Below are 18,241 nucleotides of genomic sequence, written 5' to 3'. Positions count from 1 at the left end.
CCCCCACCCTGATGTCAGCCTCATTCTACAACAGTGGCACCATATAACATTTGTCCCTTTGTGACTGAGATACCTCACTCAGCATCATGTCATCCAGGGTCACCCATTTTGAATAATATTGCATGAGTTCCTTGTTTTTCAATGCAGCATAGTATTCCATTGTGCGAATATACCACAGCTTCAGAGAAGCTTTTTTGACCTTCACAAAACCTAAGGACTGGCTGGAGTTTTTGCTGCTTTTCTTCAAGAGGTTTCTGAGACACAAGAGGTTACTTCCTTGTTACCTAGTAAGGTACACACACCTCACTGATGAACTCAGCCACTAACAGAAAGGTTGGAGGTTTGAATCCACTCAGAAATGCTTTGGAGGAAAGGCCTAGGGGTGTACTGCAGGGAAACTGGCCTTTGGAAACCCCGCATGGCTCAGTTCTGCTGCGCCACATCAGTGGGCGCCATGATTCATAGCCAGCTTGATGGAGGTTATGGCTTTCTGGTGGTGTGGTGTGGTCTGTGCTGAGCCGTGCCGCTAACACAGAGCTGGCGTCTCTGTGATTCATTGTTGTCACGTGCTGGCGGGTTGGAACCGATGCATAGCTGACCCTCCTGAGGGTTTCCCGAGGCTGTGAACAGCGTGGGAGGGGATTGCCCGTGTTTCTCCTGCAGAGCAGCTGGTGAATTAAAACTGCCTGCCTTTGGGTTGGCAGCGCAACTTCTCATCCCTGAGCCACCAGAGCAATTTACATCCTCAGACTCCCAGTGGAGGATCCGCTGTGTAAGAGTGTTATCGAGGACCTGCATCTGGTTCTCTTCCGCTTTGTTGTAGTGCAGCTCAGAAGAGGAACGAGGCCTCTCGTTCATGCACTTGCTCGCTGTAGCCCTACATTCGCCTGGCCGGAGTGAGAGAAAGGTCCACAGCAGAAGCTCACGTGGGGCTGGAGAGAGACATTGGAAAAAGAGGACCTTAACTGGCCTATATTGTGCACAGGAGCCGACAGGTTAAAAGGTGTTTGGCTTTCGGGGGCTGGAAGAGCAAAAGACCTCAGCATCTGTGGGTCTGCCCAGCTGGCTGTCCTGGGCCCCAGCGTGAAACAATTCCTGTGGACTAAGTGGGTGAGGAAAGGATACTGACCAAAAATGGTGCCTTGCAACCTGGCTCATCCTCAGAGAAGGTCTATTCCCTGGAATCATAGCTGGGAGAATCCTCTTCAGAGAGGTATCTGGAAAAAGAGGCTTCTGGATGCATTTCCAATGCTGAAGTTCAGGGAGAGTGTTGACTTTGCTCTCAGCCTTACAGGGACTTAAATTTCCCCTTGTGCCTGCTGAGAGCCCCAGGCCTGCTTTGCAGGACATCCTCCACCATCTTCCCAGCTGAACTGGACTTCTTGGCCCCAAATTCAATACTTGTGAAATGTGGACAGTGTGTCATCTCTTCACACTTTAGCATGTTAGCATATGTGTGAGCATTTGGAATCCCTGAGGGTGCAAACAGTGCTTCCAGCTGCTAACCAAAAGTCTGGAGGTTCAAGTCCACCAGAGGTGCTTTAGAAGGAAGGCCTGGCTATATAACTTTATCTGTATGTCTTCTTTTGTTGAATTGCAGGCTCTGAGAAAATGCTGAAAGATCAGCTATGCGTTGGTTTTGACTCAACAGTAATGAGAATGACATATCTATATATCGATAAATATTTCTGAAAAAAACAGCCAGTGAAAACTCTGTGGCACACCGTTCTGTTCTGACATGCATGAGGTTGCCATGAGCCAGAATGAGCTTGCTGCTGACTGGTTTCTGGAGGGAGCACTTGGAAATACTGACGTCCAGGCTCTTCTCCAGAAGGAGAAGGTCAGTGATTGGACTTGGGGGACTGGATGTTGGCATGTATTAAAAGCCTCCAGCTGATTATAAAGTGCGTCTTGGATTGAAATCCACCAATTTGGCTAGAAAACAGCATCTACCAGGGCTCATAGGCCAGAGAGCAGCCCCCTAGGGATGTATCTTCCAGGCCAACTATCTCAGTGTTAAAGCGTAGGAGCTGTGTCCTAGCATGAATCAAATTTGAGTGTAACAAAGATTCTACTGTTGCGCAATATGTTATCCAGCTGTGCTTGCGGTGTACTGAGGGAGAAGGGCCCTCCTCCTTCACTCCTTCCCTGTATCTTCTGCTCTGCGAAGATCTTAATCCAGAATATTGGTTAAAATATGTCCTTATAGCACATGTGAAAATGGAAAAAAAAATCCTGACACTTGCTCCAACAGCAAATGTGCAAGTACTGGCTAACATAGCAATGTTTGTGTTGTTTTTTTCTTTGACATATTTATGTTGTTATAGACCATCAAGATGGAAGAGACTTATAGCTTTCCCTCCAGTGGGTTTTCAGAGACTGTAATCTCATGGGAGGAGATTGGCCATCTTTCTCTACAGATTAGCTGGAGGATTTGAACCACTCGCCTTTGAGTTGGCAGTGTTGCTACTTACAAGACCACCAGAGCACCCTTTACGTACTTATCCATAAGCCTGTATATGTTGTTACTTATGGTGAACCCATGTGTCTCAAGGGTGGCACTTCTCCATAGGATTTCCTAGACTATAATCTTTATGAGAGCTGATCGCCAAGCTTTTCTTCTGCAGGACCACGGGATGGGTTTGAACTGCCAGCCTTCATATCAGCAGTTGAGTGCATACTGTTTGTGCTATGTCAGAACCTAGGCCTATGGAGATCAGCGTATGCAGACATAGCTTGGAGATATTTTGGATTTGGCTCCGAATCACAGCAGTTAAGCAAATAGAAAATGAAGAATGTGGACTTTTTGTTTTGCTGGTGTATATACAAGTTATGGTTACACTGCACTGTCGTCTCTTAATTGTGCAGAAGCATTATGAAAAAGTTTGAAATATTTTGAGAATTACCACATGACACAGAGATAGGAAGTGAGCATATGTTGGGTAAATGGTACCAATAGACGGCCTCGACACAAGGTTGCCACAAATCTTGAACCAGCAAGAACAAATTATCTGTACAACATAATAAGAGGAAGCACGATCAGTGCATGGAAGGAAATTGCCCATCCTTCTCCTGAGGAGCAGCTGGTAGATTTGAACCATGTGCCTTTGGGATTGCAGCTCTGCTTACATATGTCATGCATGCTCCTGTATCTTGTAAATTTAATTAATTGAGTCAATAAAAAGAGGATGTTAATTTGTTGGAGGTGAGGTTGGATGTGTGGGCTCCTGGGAAGACAGTTCTCTCAAATCTTTGCTACTCACTGGCCCTAGAGAGAGTATGGGACTACAAGACACATCGTATTTCTCAGAGAAAAAGCCAAGGGACTCGGGCGTACTGAGAGGAGCTGTTCTCAGGAAGCACTGTTGTTGTGTGCCATCGAGTTGACCACGACTCATAGCAACCCTCTGCACAACAGCTCTGAACCCTGCCCTATCTTGAGCCAAGTTCACTGCCTTTGACACATGTGCTTCCAGTGTCCCTGTTATTGTGTCAGTCCGTCTCATCCACGATCTTCCTCTCCTACCCTCCATCCTTCCAATCAAGATGTCCTTCTCCAAGGACTGGTCCCTCATGGAAACATGTCCAAAGTATATAAGACAGAGTTTCAAAATCTTTGTCTCCGATGAGCAACCGGGTTTCACCTCTCCAGGAGGATAGTTCTCTTAGCATTCCCTGGTATGTTCAGTATTCTTCTCCAGCACTGCGACTCAAAGGCATCAATTCTTCTTTTGTCATCCTTAGTCATTGTCCAGCATTCCAATGCAGAGCAAGTAATTGAGAAGACCATGGTCTGGATCAGGCACACCTTAGTCTCTAGACTGACATTGTTACTCTTTAGCAGACTTCCCCAGTACAACTCATCTTTTGATTTCCTGATGGCTGGTGCCAAGAGTGTTGCTTGTGGATCTGAATAAGATGAAATTGCTAACAACCTCGATCTCTTCTCCATCTAGAATGAGATAAAGATGATAGGTGAGAGACATGGCCATGTGGAGTGAAAACAACCTTGCTGATGGGTTTGCTTTGCCTGCAGCGTCCTTGGCACATTTTGAAGATTTACTGAGACCAGTGGTTCTTTCTTCATTCCAAACCCCTGAGAGCTGAATGCAGCTGAGTGAGTCCAGCTTGGTCATGTGATACTCAGGGAAGCTGAAGGCCAGACGTGGCCATCACTGGCTTGAGTCACAGCACAGGACAGCACTAGTACTGGGATGAGGCCCAGCTCTGTTGGCCAGCCAGGGATTGCCCTTTCTGGGCAGTGCTTGGCACCCTGAGAGAAGGAGAAGGTCTCCTGTGCCTGGGAACTGGCTCCCCTGCTGTCCTCTGTGGGTCCTGGACAGCTATGGGCACTGCCCAATGGGTCAGACACTTTTCTTCTGTGTTCCTCCCGGGCCTCCTGCCTGCCCAGGCTGGGTAGGCCCAGCAAGCACCTTCCCTTTGCAGAACTGCAACTTTTCTTCTGTCTAGAAAATCTAAGCAGGTCTGGCCGGGTGTGGTCCTTGTGAGGTCTCCTACACCCTGGAGAAGATGAGGGAGCTGGAGATATGGGCAGGGCAAGAGGAAGAAGGGTTAGAAAGAATACTGGCTTGTTGATATGGAGACCCAGTTTCTGAGGAGTGTCCAGCATTCAGAGGGTCCCTTCCTCTACTCCCACCTTGGATTTTCTGAGGAGAGGAGATGAGACTTGGAGAAGCCTAGGCCCAAACTTTCCATCCTTCTAGCAAGATAATCTTATACAGGCCTTATGGCTGTTCCCAGTCTGAATGGGATCTAGGAACCCAGAAGGATCCACTGAGGGCCATTCTTGTAGGACTTGAGGTCAAACCTGAGGTGTTCCGTTTGTGCCACAGTGTGGCCATTAGATTGGCGGCTCTCTGAGATTGTCCTGCCTCCCGTGCCCTGTCCCGGAGAGCTGCTGTCTGTACCCCTCCCCTGCTCTCTTTCAGTAGTTGTGGGTGTGGCCCAAGTATCTGCATTTCTGCCAGATTCCCAGGTGGCAGTGCTGGTCAGAGGCCACACATTGAGAACCACTGCCCAGCCTTTTTAGACTCCCAGAGTGGAGGGTTCATCTTTAACAAGCTCCGTTGCTTCTCGTCCTCACCCCCGCTCACTGTCTCCAGAGCTCATGGGGGTCCTCATTTTGGGGAATGAAACTTTGTCTGTGAAGTAATTCCAGTGCGATGGATCATCTTTGCCCTTGAAGTGCTTGCTAGACTGGAGGCTTGTTCTCTCCAAGCACCCTGCCAGCCTTCCTAAGGAGAAACTGGGGCTTCTCCTGCATCCCTTTGATGGCACTGGCCTCACTAGTTTTGAACACCGTGGAAGCTGACAAAATCATCACCATGACAACCTGAGATTAGCTTCTTATTTTGTTCCAGTCTAAGGGCTAATAGCTTTTTGTATTTCTTTTTTTTTCTTTGTTCTCTCTCAATTCAACATTCCTGAGTGGACCTTTCCCCTTCCTGCCATCATGGGTCACTGCCGCTCCTTGGCTTTTGTGCTTCCTTGAGGGAGTCCACCCCAGAGGCTGTCCACAGTGCAGTGCCACCTGAGATAGCTGTCCCCCCAGCACCTGAATTCCTGAGATGAATTTCTATGGTGGATGGAGCCAGGAGAGAATCAGGGGGATAGGACTCAGTCTTAAAGCTGTAGATGTGAGGTACAGGGGTGGAAATGGAGAGAGGTTTTGTGGAAGGGGGTCAGGAGTAAGGAATCCTGGTGGCACAGTGGTTAAGCAGTAGGCTTCTGATCAGAACATCAGCGGTTGGAGCTGCTCTGTGGGAGAAAGATCCCATAATTAACAAACCCAGAACAAAACCCCCACTGCTGTCGTGTGGGTTGTGACTCACTGTGACACTCTGCTGGGTTTCTTTATGGAAGGACACTGCCTCATCTTTTCCTCCGAGAGTAGTTGGTGGATTTAAAGTGCCCACTGCGGGGTTAGCAGCTGACACAGAGGAGTCCCTCTGGGGCAGCGCTCCACTGTCCTGCCGGATCACCGTGAGTCACGATCAACTTGATGGCAGTGGGTTATGTTTGGGTTTGGGTGTCAGCATTAAGAAACCAGAGTGGTACAAGCAGTTTGTAGTCAGGTACTGACCCAGTTAATCTAAAAGTTGGCGGTTCACACCTTCTCAGTGACTCCACAGAAGAAAGGCTAGTGATCTGCTTCTGTAAAGATTACAGCCAAGAAAACACTAGGAACAATTTCCCGATAATGTGTAGGTCTCTGTGAACTGGAATCGTTCAGTAGCAAGGGGATTAGGGGCTTTGGGGGGAAAGAGTGATGAGGTTTCCCAGGAAACAGAGCTTGCTCTGATTTCTGACCCCTGAAGGAGGCGGGAGCTCTGAAAGCGTAGCCTGTAGCATGTAGCGCTGTGAACAAAAAGGCTGCACGTCTTTGTGGTTTTAATCCACCAGTGGGTCCTTAGGAGGAAGATGGGCAGCCTCCACCTGTATTTAGAGCTTCAGATGTACAGACTCCATGGAGGGTCGCTGTAAATCGGAACCGATTCCAGGGTCGTGAGTTCCGTTGAGTGTCTGGACAGGGCAGCGGACGAAGGAGGCTTTCTGCGGTCTTAAAGGCATTTGATGCTCTTCAGCTCCTCCTTGAGCTTTCTGTGGTGGCTGCTGTGTCCTTGACTCTCCTCATTTTCTTTGTGTGACCAGGTCACCTCTTGTCCGGCTTTTTTTTTTTTTTTTTTGCCAGCTTCTCTTTTAAATGTTGTGTTTCCTCAGAACTCAGGATAAACTCTTTCCTCTCTCCTTCTCTTTGCCTAACTCTCCATTTCCATGACCTTCAGCAGCACCCCTGCACTCTCACTTCCCGGCCGCTTTCTCCAGTTCTGACCCCTCTTCTGACTCCAGGCTGTTGTCATCTAACCACCCTTTGGAAATCTGTGTTCACTTAGTGCTCAGCTCCATCTCTATTGAAACATGACCCAGCCTGCCTCGTTCTCACACCTGCTTCCCATCCAGACCCTAATGCCAGAAGCCTGGGTCATGTCCCTGCTACCTCTTGTCCCCTTCTTTGTATCAGTCAGAGCACATTGCAGGGACAAATAAACCCCAACCTCTCCTGGACTTAACAGATTAGGATTTATTGCGTGCACACATCACTGACCTGTAGGGGAGCAGGGGTGAGAGGGTGAACTGTGTACAGCCATGCAGGAACTAGGTGCTGTGGAGCATTGCCGCCTTCACCGTGTGGCCTCTGAAGGAATGTTGCAGAAAGAAAAGAGAGAGAGGAAGGGTCCGGAAGCCCGTGGTCCTTAGGGGCCAGTTCACACTCTCACTTTCATACCATTGTCACAATGTAGTCCTTGTATATCAGGGAGCATCAACATGTCTGTGGCTGCACTCTGTCCCCCTGCTGTGGTCACCGTAACTCGAGCCTTTACTCCTCATTTCGAATCATCCATGCAGAATGTCCCATCTCTGCTTTTCTGTCTTTGAAATATATTCTCTTCCTTCACAACCTAATCAGAATCACTCTTTTTCTTAGAAACACTTTGTGATAAAAAGCCAAATAATGCCCCCCAATGATGTCCACATTCTAATCAGTGAAGAAAACTGTGGATATGGTTACTTTACTTGACTTAAGGGTCTTTGCCAATATAACTAAAGATCTTGAAATGAGATTATCCTGGGTTCTTTTGGAGTTCTGGTGGCCTTTGGCAAGAAGCTGCACTGCAATCCTGAAGGCATGTGGTTCGAATCCACCAGCTGCCCCACGGGAAAAAGATGAGCCATCTCCTCCTGTACAGTTAATTGCCTTTGAAAACCCACTGGAGAGTCAGCTATGGGTCCGTTCTGACTCAGTGGTACACAACAACAACAATGCAATAATTAGGGATGACAAAAACTGAGTAACAAAAAAGGGAGCTCTGGTGGCCTAGTGGCAAGAAGCTGCACTGCAGTCCTGAAGGGATGCAGTTTGAATCTATCAGCTGCTCCACAGGAGAAAGATGGGCAGTCTTCTGTATAATTCATTGCCTTTTTTTAAAAAAAAAATATTAATTTTAATGAACATTTACAGAAATTTCGGATTTCCATTCATTCATTGTTGCACTTTTCTCTCTGCCCCTCCCCAGTATCCCCCCCCCACCCCGATCACTCTTCTCTTTGAAAAGTGAAAGAAAAATTCCTTCATTGGTATACAATCCCTGCTCCCCCCTTTGCCCTGAGTACACTCCACTATGCAACCTTCGTTCTGGACTCTTGTGATAACTATAATACCCTATCATATATTGCTTTTAAACTGTTCTCTCCCTCATCTGTTTCAATGAAGTATATAGAATTTATCCAGTTTTTCTCGGTCTTACCCCAACCTTGAAGTCAGTCCCATTTTAAAAACCACTGGGGGTTCAGCTATGGATCGGTTCCAACTCAAAGACACATAACAGCAACAATGCAATAATTAGGGAGCTCTTTTGACCTCATGGTAAGGAGCTGTGCTGCTAACCCAAAGGTACATAGTTCAAATACACCATGGAGAAAGATGAGCAATCTCCTCTCGTGCACTTTACAAGCCTCTGAAAACCCACTGGAGGGTCAGTTATGAGATATTCCCGACTTGAGGGTATACAACAATAACACCACCACCACAGTAATTAAAAACAGGTATTGTCCCAGTCTGACTCCTGGTGCCTCCACGTGTGCTGGAGTAGAGCTGTGCTCCGTGGGACTATCATTGGTTGGTCTTTGAAAAGTGGATCCTCAGGCCTCTCTTTCAGGGTTTCTCTTAGACTTAGCTGCCAGACTTCCTGTTAACCACTCAGAGTGTGGACCCTTTACCTCACTCAGGGATTCTGACTTGTGGTACCAAAATCCAGCCCTCCTGCCATCAAATAGACTCCAGCTCATAAGGACCCCATGTTGTTGTTATGTGCTGTTGAGTCGCTTGCGACTCATAGCGACCCTATGAACAACAGCCCTAAACCCTGCTCTATCTTGTGCCAGTCTCACTGCCTCCATACATACCCATCCCGATTACCCCAGTCACTGAATCAATCCATCTCATAGAGGGCCTTCCTCTCCTGTATGTTTCATTGGAGTTGATTGCCTGTCTTTCTCTCATGGAGTGGCTGATGAATTCTAACTGTGTGCCTTTGCATTGTTAAAGTTCCTTAACCACTTGGTCACCAGATCTCCCTAAACTCACTTAGACACTGAGAAGTGGTTCTAGGCTTCCACCTGGCCTAAAGAGACTAGAGGTGTCTCTCAGGGAACCCTGGATCCTAGAAGGAGACATTAGCAGGACTTGAAGAGCTGTGGAAGATGGAGATGCAGACCTAGAGAACAGGTCTTGTGGTTTCTAGTGTAGGTTAGGAGCAGGACCCTCCCTGTTTTTTCTCTTCCTCTGCCCTCTTACCTCTCACAGGTGTTCTCCTCCACCAAAACTCTCCACCAATGACTGGATGATGTTTGCTAGGTGGCAGGTGGTCGGCAAATAGGTATTAAAGAGAGAAATGAACCCCTCCCCTGTCTCAGCTTCTCAGCTTCTCAAACCTTCTAAACCAAGGGTTCCCTATGTTTTTTTCTGTTATTTTGCTTGATTCCTGTTTTTCCCTGACCCTCAGCCCTTGAAATGCTACACACTTTATTTCAAGTTCCCCTGTGACATCAGGGCATATCGGCTGGCAGTAGCAGCTGGCCATGGCTAGGGCCCTAATGCTCTACATTAAAGGAACATCTGCTGGCCGGGTTCTTTTGGTAAGGACCCAGCACTCCATGGCCATTCCACAGTCGGTACGGTTCTTGGCAGCCAATGATGGGAACATTGGGCTCTTTTAAAGGACATGATGTCACAGCCAGTCACATGCTGGCTAGACGTCCCACCGTGATGGGTGTATTAACAGGAATAATTGATCACTGGCTTATGGCTATGACACAGGGCCTGGCTTCCCTCCTCTGGCCCTCGATTCCCTAAGGTGCTTTGTTCACTGTACTTCGAACTTTCCCTGGTCTTCTGGCTTCATGGGCAGTAGGTTGAGGCCAGTGTGATGGGTTTGGATTATGAGTGATAGCAATGTCTGTTCCCAGAACTTGTGAGATGCCTTTTAGTCCAAACATCTGAAGTCAAGAACTCTGATGAGAGGACGCGAGCACGTGACGGCAGCCATGTCACTTGCACGACTAACCTTTACCTAGGATCCTCTGTGTGTGAGCATCTCCTTTCCTCTTACCTCACAGGGCTTTGTCCGTGCTTCCTGCTGGATCTCTCTCAGGGGAAGGGTTCCTGGGAACACCTAATTGCAATAATGAGCTTAATGATATCAACAGTAACATACACACAGTGAGTGCAGACAGCCCAGTGTGGCTCCTTAATGCTCACATTATCTCAGAGCGGCAAATGCTGCTGGTCACCCACCTGCCCTTCCACAGTCCTTCCACCAGCTCAGTATGGTCCTTTTAAGGAACACAGCTGTCGAACACGTCCTATTTCTAATCTCCCCTAGACATTTGGCTCCCCTCTTGGATGCCCTCACTACTTGTGACTCCTCTTCCTGTCTCATAATTATAAGGTTTCCTTCCTCCAAGATCTGCTCATCTTACATGCTTTTTCTAGGTGAACTTTCTTACCCCATGGCTTCAGCCACTTCCCATTATTGCTAGAGTGAAAAATAAAGAGGTGGGAGACTGAGCCATGAGACGCGGTGAAAGTGGCTTTAGGTACCGCACTAATGGGTACGAAGAAGTTCAGAAGCCACTGGAGGGCTCCAGTTGATGGTGGGGAGGTGTGTGACACAGCCGGCCAGATGTTCGGATGGGACAGCTTGCTCTCAGCTTGTGATGTATTGGGGCCTTGAGTAAAGGAGGCTGCCACCAATGTCCCAGCAAAAGTAGTTAGAGCCCTGGCTTCTGTAGGGGGAGAGTTGTAGTGGCCTAGTCTGTAGGGAGTTACACTGCTACCCTAAAGTCTACACCCGTCTGGCAGTTCAGATCCACCAGCTGCTCCACAGGATGGACAACCTTCACTGATGCGGTTTGCAACCTCAGAAACCCACGGGAGGGTCAGCTACGAGTCAGTTCTGGCTAAGCATCGATGAGTTTGAGGGTTTTTATTTTTTTAAAAAAGCAAAACCCAAAACTATGTGGGGGTCAGTCAGGAAGAGAGTGTGGTGTGAACACAGTAGTTCAGTGCATGTGAGAGGGAGCTCTTCTTCTGAGTATGTGTGTGTGAGAGTGTGTGGAGTGCAAATCCTCCCTCAGATAATGGGTGTGTTTATGTACGTGTGTGCAGTCCAGTCCTCTCTCACACCGCTGTGTGTGAGATCTCTGTGTGTGTGTGTGTCTGAGCCCACACTCACTGTGGCTCTCTCCCTCACAGACTGTCCTGGAATGTGGGACAACATCACGTGCTGGAAGCCTGCTTATGTGGGTGAGATAGTCCGCATCAGCTGCCCTGAAGTGTTCCAGATCTTAAGTCCAGACCAAGGTACGTTGAGTCCAGGGGTTCTTCAGGACACACTCAGTCTTGTTGGCTCAGGAAGTTTAATCCACAGATTTGGGACTTGTTTGGCTTCACAACTGTGTGAACTGTTTCTCTGAGAGTTCTGTGAGACCTTGAAGAACATATGTGACCCAAGGGCAGAGTTGGAGGAGAGGGTGCTGAAGGAATGGGTAACAGCTGATGTTAGAGGAGATGGAGTGCTCAGGGGCCAGGATGTGCTGGAGGGGAAGGTGAACCACGGCTATTCAGACAAGTGCCCCACCAGGTGCGCACGGAGATGCTGGTTTTCCAGAAAGAGCAAGATTGTACTGTCAGGTAGGACAGTCCCAGCTTCGTCATTTCTGTCATCCTAGGGACTTGGAGCAAGGTTCTACCTCCAGGTTCTCGGAGTCTGTTAGCCATCATTCAAGCTGACACAGAGACATCAAACAGGAAACCTGTGAAGCCGGACACAGGGACTCTCACCCCGACTCACAGTCTCACTCTGTCTAGAGACTCCCACACCAGTTCCAGCCATTCATCTGAGGCCTGGGGACCCAAAAAACAGCTGATGTCCAGCCAGCCTCCCGTGGCTCTGAGTGTCAAAGCTGCAGTGACTCCTACAATGCGGACCTGGGGCTGCAGAAGAGACAGTGGGGCAGGGCTCCAGGCTGGTGATGGTTTCGAAACCATGGGTCTTCGAACCTGATGCTAGGGTGTTGGTGAGAAAAAGATAGAGGATGAGGACTCCTGAGGGGATCAGGATGGGACTGGGTTACCTGCACGTCCACACACAGGCCCTTTCCACCCTGGGACTTGGCTTCATCCTTCCTTCACCTTCCTACGGTCTTGGCAGGTCCGCCCCGTGGAGTTTCTAAGTCCTAATCCACAGCTCCCTGGCCAGGCTCACCTGGCAGGCTCTGTCTGCCCTGTGAGAGTCAAAGGTAAATTCTCATTGTGATCTCAATTTAAGCAACTTTGGTTCTTCCCTGGAGGGAAAGGTGCTGCAGAGAGAAGGGGCAACTGCAGACTTACTGGGCCTTCGGCTCTTGTTTCAATCTCTAGACCCAAGACCAGAAAAACCATCAAACCCACACAAAACCAAATTCAATTCTTTTGAGATGGAATTTGACTCCTTGGCACTCTCTTTCTGAACTGTGCTCTAGAGGGTTTTTGGTGGCTGACTTCTCAGGAGTAGCTTGCCACATCTTTCTTCCGAGGTACCTCTAGGTGGACGTGAACCTCCAGGCTTTTGGTTCGCAGCCAAGCACATTAACAGTTTGCATTTCCCTGAAACTGCAAGACTGGAGAATATGGCCTCTGAATGGCATACCTCAGTTTGGTTCACCCAACTTCTTGGGGGGCCTGTTACCCATGCCTGCCACCTCTAGGTCTCCTGCCAGTTAGAAGGAGGGTGACAGTTCAATTCTGTCACCCCAAGGGCTTGGGGACTGGGCAGCCCAGTGCAGGAGGTGAATTTGAAAGAGGGGACTTCCCAGAAGATGCTGGAGTGAGGGAGCACGGGACTAGGGGTGACAGGCACGTGGAAGCCCGGATGCAGACCATCTCTGACTCATTTGTTGGATCAGAATCCAGCTGAATCATTTCCTTCATTCATATGTTTCTTCCATTCAGCCATTTATTGAAACTTTACTGAACATCTACTATGTGTCAGGCACCATGTCAAGAATCTGCATTTTCAAATTTCGGAAGCAAAAAATGCACGATGAGTCAACAGTGACACAGATTGGCTTCAGCTACACCCTTCTTCCCACTGGAGCCCTCCCCACAGCGGCCATGGTTCAGTAAACCTGGGACTTCTAGTGCCTCCATTCCCAAAGCTTGGTTCACGAGACCTGCCTTATATGCTTCTTGCAGGGAGAGCTTGGAATTTCTCCATTGATTTCTGGCTTTCAGGAGCTGTCTCTCTGCAGGTTGCTACAGCGCTCATCTCTCTCTGCTCTTCAGGGCCTCCACACATTTCTTGTTAACTGTCTTTTCTGAGCTGGAGGTAGAGCTACAGGTCTCCAGTGTTCCCAGCTGGTCTCCAGCCTGTCTCTCCTGGGGCCCCAGCAGAGTCTCTCTTCAGCTTAGGGTAGGGGTGAGGGATCAGTGGTGCCTTGTGAGAATGGACCCCAGCTTCAATCCCCTCACTAACTTCTGTGATGTTCTCTCCCTCTCTTGCAGCTTGGGAAGCTGGAGCCCTTGGTAAGAGGAACCTTGGTGAGGACAGACACTCCATCTGTCCATCTAGAGGGAACTCAGCATCAGGGGTTTCCACTGTCTAGCTTCAGGGATTGAGTGGGGCTGGACTGATGGACCAATCAGCAGTCAGGTCTATGCTCCTGCCTCTCCCTTTGAATCACTCCCCCTTAGCCATACCGGAGGTGATGGGAGCGGTGACTGGGGACAGGAAGAGGGTAGACACAGTCATAAACTGAGGGCACTCGTGGGCTTGTTGGGAAAATGAGATTCACGAATTGAAGGGTTAGTGAATAAGCCCATATGTTCATGTAGGCACATGCTCGCCCATATGTTCAAGCTTGAATGTGTGCATGTGTCCGCATAAATATTGGCATCACTGATGGTTCAGAGGTTGGGGTGGACAGCAAGTGAGGGAACAGGAGACACTTCCCTATGCAGCCAGCAGACAGAACAATGATGAGACCTGGAAAGGCTTCCCTGAGGAGGTGACATGATGACTGGCCCTTGTATTTTTGAGAGGTGGACATGGGGCTTCATTGCTAGCAAGGGATTCAGCATAAGGAGAGGTTGGAAGTGGGAATAAATAATAGGGGAAGAAGGAGAAAGACATTCTGAGGATTGAGTCTTCAGAGTTCCCTTTAATGAGAGTCTTGGAAGCTGTTCTTCACCCCTTTATTAAAAAGGCTCTGCTCTCCTTTTCCATGTCCTCCCACTCCTCCTGTACTTTGGAGGCCCTCCACAATTCCATCTTTCTGACACTGTCTCACCTCCTGGGGTCCCAGAGCAGAGACTGAGTTGTGGAGACTAGTCTGAGCACTAGGGAAACAAGAACCAGATGAGGCCGCCTCTGGAAGGTGCGTTGTGTCAGAAAGGTCTGCAGCTGCTTCGCAGAGACCAAGCTGTGCAACACAAAGATGTAGCAGCACGATGCTGCCTCTGATCATGACCTCACCCCGAGCTCCAGGGGCAGCCTTGACCTTCCAGGGTGGGGAGCAAGTAGTGGGGAGCCCTGACACACTGAAGAGTCAGATGTTTTGATTTGTGTCATATCTGTGTTTTACAGAAGTTAACTTTGATGACAATAACACCATGAACCTCACAGGTAAGAGGATAGTCTGGGGTCCATGGTGGGCTGGCTGGGAAGAGGGCCTCTGCTGAGCTTGGGGACTTGGATTCTAGCTGTGTTCTGCCCCTCAGTGGCCGTGTGATATTTGACAAATAGCTTTCCTTCTCTGGTAAAGCTATAGGTTTTACTCACTGAAAATGACATTTAAGCACAGACATGGAATATCTTGCAGACAATTTCCTGGAGCTTGAAATCTCTTTAATCCGCTTCCTGGACTTCAAGTGAAGAACTCCTGAATGAGAGGGTCCCTAACCATTTTTGAATGCTGACCTATAGGATCCACCAGTCTCCATTGAGTCATTTTTGACTCACCTTCCCTGAAGGGCAAGAGTTGACCTCCCATGTAGAGTTTCCAAGGCTGTAAATATTTAAGGGTCAGGGCTGTCTTTTATTTCTCCAATGGGGTACATGGCTGACGGGTTTGAAATGTTGACCTTTCAGCCGGCAATTGAAAGCTTAACCATTGTGCCACTGAGACTTTTTTCCTAGTAGAACAGTTCTCAAGCTTCGATTGTTCAACATGATCACCTACAGAATGTGCTAAAGCTGTTGCTCTACCCCTAAGATTTCAGGTTAATATGGTTTGTGGTGGGACTTGGTAACTTACATTTTTAGAATCCAGAAATCTTTGAGTGATGCAAACCGCTAAATACTTGGCTCTTCCTGAAACATTGGAGGTTAGTGTCCACTTGGGAGTGCCTTGGAAGAAAGGGCTGATGATCTAGCCCCAGAAGTCAGTCTCTGACAACCCTATGGTTTGGGCGTCCCTTGAGTATGGAATTGGCGCAGTGGTAACTGGTTTGATTTGTTTTGTTAACCTCTGTGCTACATGATGCTGTTGGACTAGTGTGGGGAAGTCACAATTTGGGAACCACTTCCTTAAAAACCTGTGTCCTCTGTGAAGTTGCTGGAGGAGCGGGTCCCTGTAAGTCCTTGTGGATGATGACTGCGGGGTTCCAACATCCTGGGGTGCTTTCCCTGTGCTTGAGCTTTCTGTCAGAACAATACTGGTGCAAATAATGGAACAATCCTAAACAAAATGGTTTATTCTTTTCGGAGCCCATATACTGTATATGTTATGAAAAGAAAGAGGAGGTTAAAAATAAACAAACCAAAAGAAAGGAAATGGCTTTTATCTCTAAGACACTTACTATTGTTTTTTTGAAGCACTTCCTTTTCCTCTTCCCACCACCCTCTTGGAGGCACAGCAAAGAGGAGAGGGGCCCAGGGAAGGGATGGGACTTGGCTGAAGCTGCGATTCCCCTGGGACATTCAGAGTTTCTCAAAGGACCGTTCAAAGGGCCTGTGAAGGAGGCTGCCAGGAGAAGCCTGGGACTGGGACGGCTTTGCTGAAAGAAGCAAGCATTTGGCATCACTCTGTGGGACAAGTGCGCTCCTTCCTCTTGCTGGGCCTGCCAGACCTCCTGCGTCTCCTGTGTCAGAGAACTCAGCTGAGGAGTGATGGAGAAAGTCGCCCTGCTCCTGGCAGAAATGCTTCTGAACTGGGCCTCTCCCCACCCTCAGCTGCTTCCACAGACCTGAGGAGTGCCTTTCTAGCTCTCTTGGCTTAGGAGAACTGGCCTTGGAGCTTCCAGCTCCATGTAATGAGGGCATTAAGGTTTGAAGAATGGAGAGGTTTCCTCCCTTGACTCCGGCCATCTCCTTTTGGGTTCTCAGAGGTGACCTTTGGCCACAGAAAGGGTTCACCCTAGCTACACTGTTGTAAGAGTTCTGTTTCTGCAACTGTCTGTTGTTTTACGTAATTCCCTGTTCCTGGAGTCTTAGGAGGATCTCTCAGGGGTTCAGATGGCTAAGCATAAAATTACTAGCTCAAAGATTGACAATTTGAAGCCATTCAGAGGCAATTGATAAGAAACACCTAGTAATCTCTTTCTGAAAGGTCACGGACAGTGGGAACGCTGTGGAGAACAGCTCTACTTGCAGTGGATGAGTTCACCATGAACTGGTCACCTTTTTTGAAAATTTTCAAGTCCTAATGAAGAGAGCTACCACTCTTCTGTCAGTTGCTAGCTTGCTGTGGTGCTGGAACCTATTTCAGATACCAGCACAATCATCCTGGACAGGTTTCAACAGATATTCTAGAAAGACATAGGATTGCTGTGAACCACTGAGTAAGAACCAACTCATAGCAGAACCTCCAGAAGGTCAGTCCCATTTTATAACAGTGGCCCTATGCAATATTTGTCCTTTTGTGACTGAGGTATTTCATTCAGCATAATGTCCTCTATGGTCACCCATTTTGCCTAATATTTCATAAGTTCCTTATTTTTCAATGCTGCATAGTATTCCATTGTGTGAATATACCAGGGCTTCTCTATCCATTATGTTCTGGAATGGTTTGTGTAGAATTGATGTCAGTTCTTCTCTGAATATTTAGTAGAATTCTCCAGTGAGGCCATCAGGACTTTTTTGGTTGGGAGCTGTTCTATGATTTGTTCAAGTCCTTATCATGGGTCTGGTGACATTGTCTACCTCAGTCTGTCTTAGTTTAAGTACTTCATATATTTCAAAGGTTTAAAAACAACATGAATGGTGATTGTACACCATTGGAGGTTATCAGATAAAATACACAAGAAAAAAATTACTATATTTGTGAAAAGAGATGATAAACTCAGTATCATTAATCAGAACAAGTCCAGGGACCAGTTGTAGAACAGACCATTAATTGTTCATATTTCAAGAAACTGAAGAAAATCATGAGAGAGATATGATTTGGTATATGTGTCACCTGAACTTGGAGACCGCGTCAGGGACACACTTGATGCATTTAACATTGATGATCAAAGACCAGGGTAAGTTGTGGTCTGACACCAAGTACATCATATGTGAAGGAAACAGAAGATCATTAAATAGATAAAAAGAAATGAAAGACCAGACGGAATGTCAGAAGATACTCCGAGACTTGCTTTTAACTGTAAAATCGCTGGTTGGAATGGAATAAATGATGAAGTAAGGAAGCTAACCAGAATATTTCAGAGGGAAGTTTGAGAAGACCAAATAAAGTATGATAAAGTACGAAACACTTTTCTAAAGTTAGAAAAGCAAAAGGGCAGAACATTCTTAACATTTCTCAAACTAAAATAATGGAAAAAAATTCAGAATTCAAGTCTCATTATTAAAGGACTCTACGAAGGAAATATAGAATAAGACCTGAAATATCAAGAGACGATGGAAAGAATACACAGTCGCTGTGCCAGGAAGAATTGGTTTGATGGTCACCCTTCCAGAAGACACCATATGATCAAGAACCAGTGTTGTTAAAGGAAGAAGTCCAGTTACACAGAAGGCAGAAAACAAGGCTTGAAGAATTGACAAAATACCAAGTGATATGTTTCTACAAATGGGTGCAGTGCTGGAAACCATCCATGCAAAAAAAAAAAAAAATCTAGGAAACAACAATTTGGCCAACTAACTAGAAGAATATTTGTACTCATTCTTTTTTTTTTTTTTTT

General features: G+C 47.5%; 1 protein-coding gene across 1 annotated transcript in view; it reads left to right on the top strand.

Annotated features, from left to right (window-relative positions):
* The window catches only part of ADCYAP1R1 (adenylate cyclase activating polypeptide 1 (pituitary) receptor type I), a 55,355-nt gene that overhangs the window by 6,204 nt on the left and 30,910 nt on the right, over positions 1–18,241 (top strand). Inside the window, 3 exon segments of the mRNA XM_006902788.1 lie at positions 11,336–11,443; positions 12,776–12,804; positions 13,924–13,928. Coding sequence (XP_006902850.1) covers positions 11,336–11,443; positions 12,776–12,804; positions 13,924–13,928 — 142 coding nt within the window.

Source organism: Elephantulus edwardii, unplaced genomic scaffold (genome assembly GCF_000299155.1).
Source record: "Elephantulus edwardii isolate Elephantulus edwardi_28Jun2011 unplaced genomic scaffold, EleEdw1.0 scaffold00452, whole genome shotgun sequence".
Lineage (NCBI taxonomy): Eukaryota > Metazoa > Chordata > Mammalia > Macroscelidea > Macroscelididae > Elephantulus > Elephantulus edwardii.
Note: the sequence above shows the minus strand (reverse complement) of the source record. Positions and strands in the feature narration are given on the sequence as shown.